An 8,745-nucleotide genomic window follows, 5' to 3' on the forward strand; every position below is an offset into this window, starting at 1 on the left:
AGTTTATATGAACTATAGAAATTACAAATTTATAACTTAATCAAAACTCATAATAGTAATAATAACAACTAAGGTCTCAAAGTAAAATAAATAACAAACAAAAAATGTCTAAGTTATTTTATCAAAATCAAATAAATTAAAATTATTCCCATAAAAATATCCAAAGAAAATAAACTAGAAAGACATACCAACAAAAGTTTATAAAAAATAATCTAGAAAAAATCATTTTAATGAATTCCCTTCAATATTCTTCTCAATTCCGAGTTAGGCTTAGCCAATTCATATGGATACTGTACCAAATAAATAAATAAAAATATTATAAAATATTTGAAATAAGAAAAACAAATAAAAGTATATATTAAAAAATTAACCTTTCCATGGTGGTTAGATTTTTGAGTTGAAGCACCCATTCTTAACAACAACTTAGCAATTTTATAATTTCCATGGAGTGCTGCTGTATGTAAAGGCTATACCAAAAACAAGTAAAAATTATAACTTATAATTTCAATATAAATATTTAACTTTCAATTATGTGAAACTTACCGTATCACCAAATATATCAACCGCTTCTAACATTTTGTTTATACTACCTGAATTACGGGTCTCAATATCTAATATTAATTTAACAATATTGATATTTCTACCTGATACTGCTTCATGGAGAGGCTGTTCGAAATAGATAATCAATTTAAGGTTATAATGAAAATTTATTTCATTTAAAAAGTATATTGTTAAATAAGAAGATTAATACCGTTTCATCAAATGCAGTTAGAGAGTGTAACATTCTATTTATAGTATCTTCATCACTTGCATTGAATATAAATTTAACAATTTTAAACAAACCTGAAAATACAATATTTTATCAAATATTATATTTAATGTTAACATAAAATTAGAATAAAGATATAATGTTACTATAAAATTAGAATAAAGATAAAACTAACCAAATTCACAAGCATAATGAAGAGGAATGGCTCCTTCTTCATTTTTAGCCTCTAAGTTAGCACCTCTTCTAACTAGTAACTATATTATAAATGAATTCAATATTCATATTAGTTTGTTTAATATAATTTAGGGATTATTATAACAAACTTACCTCAAAAGATTTTCTACTGAAACAATTACATGCATGGTGAAGAACAGTGTCTCCGTCTATGGAAGGTTCATCTATACTTCCAGTTAAATTATCTATAATAATAAAAAAAGTACAATAAAAATAATATAAGTTCATTTTATAAAATAATATTATATATATTTTTCAATAATAAATCTTGTTTATTTACAATAGTATTTTATCTATTGATAATAATATCTCATTAAGTTCAAACTTGATAATTAAAAGAGGAAGAAACACTATTGCCTATTAAAAAAAAATGGAAAATATATTTTTATTTGGAAAATTTAATATATCAAGAAAAACATTCAAAATTTCATAAAAATTTAGTAAAAACATGTATTCTTATAGTTTACAAGTTAGAGTTCTTACAATAGAATTATTTAAAATAAAAATAAGAAATATACCTATGGCAATGTGAAGTTGATTGACATCTTCATTTTGAATGAATTCAGCAATATCTTTGAAACGAGGAAGAATATTAGATTCAGCCGCAAAGTTTTCATCATCGCTGCTACTATCGCTGCTGCTGCTACTGAAATAACCGTCACTGCTATTGTAATTGTCGTCGCTACTGCTACTATCAATAAAATTTGGTACCACCATTCTTAAGAACAATGAAAAAAATAGATAAATAGATGGGTTAATGATATGATTTGGGATGAGAAGAGTTATGATATTTATAAAGATATAAAACCCTATATATCGCGGAATAATAGGCTTAATTAAACCGAAAAATAAAATAAAGTATGTTTTTTATTGATTTTTTAAAGATAATTAATATATTAAGGATCCCTTATAATAGGTTTTAAGTTGAAATTTATTAGTTATTTTGTTAGAATGACCAATTTTCCCCAATAATAGGTTTTAATTTTGAATTTGTTAGTGAGTCACAGCCCAAAAGAGATGGCCAACTTCAACCCAAAAGAAAAAAAAGGATAAAAAAAAAATAAAAAAAAAGGGGAGATTAATGTGCTTAAATAGAATGACAATTATAATAACAATAACTTAAAATATTATAATAATCTTCACATAATTTTTATTCGCAATTATATATAATATAGTTTTTTTTTAATTAATTTATAACGTACCTCTCTCTCGTTCCATTATTACTGGATATAACTTTGTTAACTCTAAATATATTAAAGAAATGTTATGACTATAAAAATTATATTTATTAAAAAATGATAAAAATAAATAAATAAATAAAATAAATAAAATAGTTAATACTGGCCTTTTAAAATTTTCAAACCTATAACATGAATATGTGGTCCTCCAATGGCTATAATGCATGCATAATTATCATTGTTCTTTTTTTTTTCTTAATTTTAATTAATTTCCACCAACTTAAATAAAATAATATTATTATATTGAAATAGAAATAGATGAATTTTCACAAACAATATTGTGATTTATGATCTATTTTAAATAATTTAAATTACTTTTGTAGCATAATTGATTTTTTTAAGTTTATTTTTTTATTTTTTCATAAATTTTTTACTTAAAATATAATTCTATTTAATAAAATACAGTTTTTTTTTTATTTCAAAAATATATATTTTTTTTACTTATTTTCATTATTAGAAAAAAAAGTAACAAACGGTTCAAAATGTCATTAATCTCCACTCAAGTTCAATGGGTCAACTAGATAATCTTTATGAGACAAAAGTTATAAAATTATATTTATTTTATTATTAGATTATAACTATATTATGTTACCCATCTACATTTATTAATATTATTGATGTATTCTTGTCCTTAACCTCATTTTGGGTTGTGCAATTAAAATTTAAAAATACAGGAAACCAAATTAAACAAAAGCGATAATTTAACGGTTAGGTTTTCGAGTAAGCTAGTTTTTACGGATTTAATGGGTAAATCGAAAATAAATATATATTTATAATTTATAATGGTTATTTTGTTAATATATGTACCATCTTATTCGATCCCACGATCCCTCTATTGAGAAGAGAAGAAGGTCATCCATCTCCATCTCTCCCTTGCAGGCGAAATTAACACGTACCTGATATGTTAAGAAAATAAGTTATTTTTTATTAGTTTTACGTATAATTTTGCTAAATAAGACGTGAATATTAATCTAAGTTTCTGGGTTCAAGTCCGTCAGGCGACAAGTTTCACGTTTGATTAAATGATTAAGTGTGTTTACGGGTTACATACTTAATCCGTTTTTAATTTTTTTGTCACGGTTTTTTATAATGTTGGTAATCTTATCTCGTAATAATTATGCTGTAATATTATATTAATTAATACATCAAACTGATAATATAAAAATACAATAGATTATTAAATTAAACAAAGAAAACTCTTCTTATTTGATCCGAGGCATGTAAAAATTACAATTTCCTTAAAACAACTTCACCGTCTCCCGTTTGTGCTGAAGAGTTTCGTTGGTAATTGTTTCCCAGGGTACAACGGATCCTGCAATGGTTTAGCACAGAAAAATCACTACAACAATGAACTAGACAAAAAAAATACCCGAATCACAATCACACAGAAATGGTCGAGTCAAGAAACTCGAAGAACGCTCACAAAGAACACTCACAAAAAAACAAGAAAGACTTTTAGAATTCTAGAGTGAGAAATTATATGATAATGTGTGGAGAGCAATACAATGTGAAAGGATATTTATAGTTGAAAATTAAACTCTAAAACCATTAATCATTTTTTAATCCAACCACCATGCACTAATCATCATCCATCCATCTAATGATTATCCTAATGATTATCCTTCTTGCATTTTCATTATCTTTACAAGTTACATCCAACAATAAGTATTTTGTAGACCGGCTAACGGGGGTATTTCCATGTATGAGGACATAATAATGGAGAAGGTAATAACCAAAATATGATTCGTTTTGGCTAGAGAGCCCAAATCCGCTATATATGTGACATGGGTTTGCCGTAATGCTGAAACTATGAAGAATGCATCTATCTTCATTAATGCATAAATAAAGCTATCAATTAGTAGTGATTGAATTCCTTCTATGGTCCACATGAGAAACTCGTACGAATATAACCTACATGTCCAATAGAACTATGAGCTAAAAGTCTTTTCACTTTCGTTTGGGCCATGTCGGTCAGTGCTTCGAAGATCATAGAAGCAATGTTGCAGAAAAAGAAGATTTTTTGCAATGTAGCTCCATAGGAACCATACATAGAAAGACGTGAAATATTAGTAGAAATAGATAATTTAGGCGCAATAGAAAGAAATGTTGTAACTGGGGTGGGTGAACCCTCATAGACATCAGGTGCCCACATATATAAAGTCAAAAGAGATATGAATTCTAAAGGGGAGGGGTTTTATATTCTGGCTCGAGATATGAAATAGATAAGGCCCTTTAATTCGTCGTTGAAAATTCACACTAAAGGGAACGAATCATTCTCAACGAAAAAGTGCTCTCTAAACATGAAAGTTGTTTTCCATCTATTTCGAAATTTATTAAATTGGAATTTATAGATAAGAAACATTATAATAAAATTAGTTATTTAATTTTAATCCCGTGTCATAATTAAAAATAAGAATTTTTTTAAATAAAATTTGTACTCAAAATTATTTAAAATTATAAATTAAGAGGTAAAATATAAGTGTCTATAAAATAGACCTATTGAACAATGTTTAAATAAAATACTTATTTAGTAAAAAACATTTCCATGTTTGAGACAAAAGCACTACATTTGAATCTTTCGATTTAGAATTTTGAAAGATTCAGAATTCTGTCGTACATATTTTATTTACTTACATTTAAAATTTTTGAACCTCACCTCGCAAACTTGTTTATATTTCTGATATATGCCAAGTTTCCATTAAATCTTTGTATATTTGAATACTATATAATTTGTTAATTTAAGATTGAAAATTAATTAAAATTCATAATTAATTTAAAAGAAAGTTATAAGTATGTAACCCATCATATTGGTACATCTTTTCTCTCACCTTCCATAAATGATATTTGTATTCTCGTTCCAATCTCACTTTTATTTTACCATAAACACTATAAACACAATTAATATATATAAAATCAACAATATATTTATTTTTTTAATATATTTTATAAGAGTTTTATAATTATTTTTTTTATAATAATTAATATATATTTTCAATATATTATAATATATATTATATTAAAATTTACATTTATATAATTTTATTATATACTTTTTTTATTAAAGAATATAATATAAACAGTGTTCCGCGGGAATTCTTCGAAATTGAACAAGTCGGTAGCAGTAAAAAAGTCCCTAAATAAAACGGGACGAATATAATAAATTTGTTCCCCGTTCCGAACCTTCCTATTAACATTCCTAAATCGTATCCCGTAAACTTACTCAACCAATTAAGCGCAGGCTTGACAGACTCGAACTTAGAACGTCATAAAAGTTTGTATCCATGATCTCTTTGGCATAACCCATCACAATTGACTATGAGATTAATTCTTCTTTACAAAATCTATTCTGACATCTCTTTAACAAAGAATTCTTATTCATTCATTTCATTTCAATTTCCTTTGGTAAAAAAAAGAACATTTCTTTTGTTAATTTGTCAACTTATTAGTTCCCATGTGATAAAAGAGTATTAAAGAAGAGAGTTGTTATTAAAAATGTTTATACCGGATTAGATAAACTTAAATAACGTGTTTGGATAATTAGTTTTGCTCGACTTTTAATTTCATAAAAAATCCAATTTGAGTTCAAAATAACATCACGGAGAAGTGAATTTTGTTAAGGCCCCATATGAGCATTTTATTGATCATTAAATGCTGCCGCTCTTAAAATCTCGAGTTAACTCTTAAAATCTTACAATTTTACGATTTCACATTAGGTCAACGAGACTGATATTAAGTAAACTCTTAAATATGTAAACTCTTACGATTTTAAATTTACGATAATGAGATTTTACGATTTTATAAATAATTTCGATTTTACGATTCTATACGATTTTACTTAAAAAAACAAATTTATATTTAAAAATTATAAAATAAAGTTATTATTTATTTAAATTAATTAATTAATATAACTAATTTTGTAATTATAATTTTTTATAGTGTTATTTATTTATTATTATTTTTTAATTAATTTTATATTAAAATATATAATTTTTTAAAATTGGTTAAGTATAAAATACTTAATTATATATAAAAAAAATAATAATATATAACTATTATTTTTTCAAATTAAACTTTTACGATTTCACGTAAATTTTAGATTTTACGAGTTTATGACCGACTAACGATTCTACGTAAACTCTCGATTTTGACAGCCTAAATATGAATTGAAGCTGATGAATATGACTTTTAGAAACTTCTAATGTATGTAATTCAAACTCATAACACAATTTGCATGCATCTTATATTTCCTTTTTTCATTACACTAGCTAATGCCGGACATATATTCTTACTTTCATTTTCTTCTAATACTTGAGATGTTTGTTTATTGAATGGAATTTGAAGTTGATTTTTGGCAAGTCAGATTGCATTGAGGTGTAAGTTACTCGAGAGACTTGTTCAACCGACATGGTGATCTGAGACACATTCGTAGGTTACGTTTTTGGCATGCATATGAATAATGTTTTAAAGGAGATATGAATTAAACGAACAAGATGCATCATCCATGGACGATTTACTCGTCCCCATTCTTGATTTCGTGTCTGAGAAACGGCCAACAGCAGCCCAATGCATGCTCCATCCATGCAAGGGCGAATCCAGGATTTATTTTTTGACTGGGCTGATTTTAATTTTTTAGTAATTAAATTTATCAATAAATACCCCTAATAAAATAAAATAAATATAAAAGATCTAAGAAATGAACGAAATACCCGATTTAATAACAAATTTATATATATATAAATTATCTCGTATTATTGAAAATGTAAAAATAAGACAAGAAAATATATAAGATTTAACAAACTTTTACATATTATTTAAGTTGCAACCTTCTATTTTTTATAGAATAAAATTCATCTATTATAGAATCTGAATCAATATCTTCAACAAGCTCTCGTTCAATATAAATTATCATAGTATCGGCTAAAAACTCTTCTTCCATCTTAATCCGTTGAATAGTTTTCACATGTTTCATTGCTGAAAATGATCTTTCTGTAGTGGCAGTAGAAACTGGTAAAGTCAAAACAAGTCGAATCAATCTATCAATCAAATTATAATTTGATGACTTATTTGTTTCAACTAATCTGCGACACAATTCAATGATGAAAGACATATTTTGAAAATTCTCATTACGAGAAACATCAATTTTATAATGCTGGAGTTGGGATATCAAATAATGCATTTCTTGTTCACTGAAGTCTCCTGGATAATACTTTTCAGCCAATTTGCAAATATCTTCACCTTTAAATGATTTAAAATTATCTTTAGGGTCCAAAGCAGAACTAAGTTTAAGGAGCTCTACTGCCTCATCACTAAATCTGGAATTCAACTCTTCTTGTTGAAAATCTATCACTATATTGAAGATATTGAAATGATAGTGTTGTTGAATTGTCAACGAATTTTTTTGTTGACATGAACGTCTTGTTGCACTTTTGTGTGAAGCATTCAGATCCGGAATTTCAATGTCATGTTGTGTGCAAACCATTTGCACGTATTCTAGGAGATGATCAAATCCTTCTTCTCTAAAATTGAAAAGTAGTGCTTTAGTAGTTGGTACTAGATCCATGGCATTTATAATATCAAGAGATTTGTTTTGCAAATCTTGACAAAGCAGGTTTGTAATTCCCATAATTTTTTGCATCATATAAAGTGTGAAAACAAATTCAAAAGATCTCAAAGTTATCAAACAACCACATGCTTCTCCACGTAAAGAACTAGACGATCCTTCTTCCACAATACTTTCAAGAACAGAAATAGTTGCACCAAACATATCAATTAAACTGCAAATAGATTCAAAATGAGAGCTCCATCGAGTTGATCCACTACGATGTAAATTACCAATTTGATTCATTCCTTTACCAGTATCCTGTTCACCCGAAGTAATCATACGATCAATTTCAATAGTTTGAACAGAATGTAACTCAGAATGTCATTTGGAGGAACAACCAATAAGATTAATAATGGTGGATAATTTTGAAAAAAATAGCCAAACAGAAATCTCTTTTGTAGAAGCTCCAACTAATGCTAATTGCAACCTATGAGCAAAGCAATGTATATAATATGCATATGGACACTCTCGAAGAAATAGAGCTTGGAGTCCATTCCAAGCACCAGACATGTTACTAGCACCGTCGTACCCTTGCCCTCTCATATTGGTGACATTCAAATTATGTCGAGAAATAACATCTCATATGCTCTTCTTTAATGTTGAAGCAGTAGTATTTGGAACATTAACAATATCAAAGAAACGCTCTCGTAAAATACCCAAACAATCAACAAATCTCAAAATAATTGACATCTGCTCTTTATTTGAAATATCTTTAGCTTCATCAACTAAAATACAGAACTTCGCATCTCCAATTTCTTCACGGATTTTTTTCCTTACTTTATTTGCAAAAATATGTAAAATTTCTTTCTGAATAGTTGGTGAAGTATATGTTGCATTTCTTGGAGCTTTTTCTAATACTATATCACCAATATTAACATTCAATCGACCCATAAGTTTTATCA

The 8,745-nt window shown here is 26.7% G+C and overlaps 2 protein-coding genes and 1 pseudogene across 2 annotated transcripts; all 3 read right to left on the reverse strand.

Moving 5' to 3' along the window:
- Nucleotides 1–227: 227 nt before the first annotated feature.
- On the reverse strand, nucleotides 228–1,720 carry LOC124935602 (poly [ADP-ribose] polymerase tankyrase-1-like). The gene is made up of 5 exons (XM_047476025.1): nucleotides 1,522–1,720; nucleotides 1,097–1,188; nucleotides 544–666; nucleotides 372–467; nucleotides 228–290 (listed from the first exon to the last, which is right to left on the reverse strand). Exons 1-5 carry the CDS (start codon nucleotides 1,718–1,720, stop codon nucleotides 228–230), a joined length of 573 nt encoding a protein of 190 aa, XP_047331981.1.
- A 1,759-nt stretch (nucleotides 1,721–3,479) lies between these two features.
- Nucleotides 3,480–4,426, reverse strand: LOC124935603 (annotated as a pseudogene).
- Nucleotides 4,427–7,314: 2,888 nt separating this feature from the next.
- Nucleotides 7,315–8,386, reverse strand: LOC124935604 (zinc finger MYM-type protein 1-like). The gene is made up of 3 exons (XM_047476026.1): nucleotides 8,228–8,386; nucleotides 7,429–8,101; nucleotides 7,315–7,319 (listed from the first exon to the last, which is right to left on the reverse strand). The coding sequence occupies exons 1-3, from the start codon at nucleotides 8,384–8,386 to the stop codon at nucleotides 7,315–7,317; spliced, it is 837 nt and encodes a 278-aa protein (XP_047331982.1).
- Between the last annotated feature and the right edge of the window lie 359 nt (nucleotides 8,387–8,745).

This window comes from Impatiens glandulifera, chromosome 4, assembly GCF_907164915.1.
Source record: "Impatiens glandulifera chromosome 4, dImpGla2.1, whole genome shotgun sequence".
NCBI classification, from domain to species: Eukaryota; Viridiplantae; Streptophyta; class Magnoliopsida; order Ericales; family Balsaminaceae; genus Impatiens; species Impatiens glandulifera.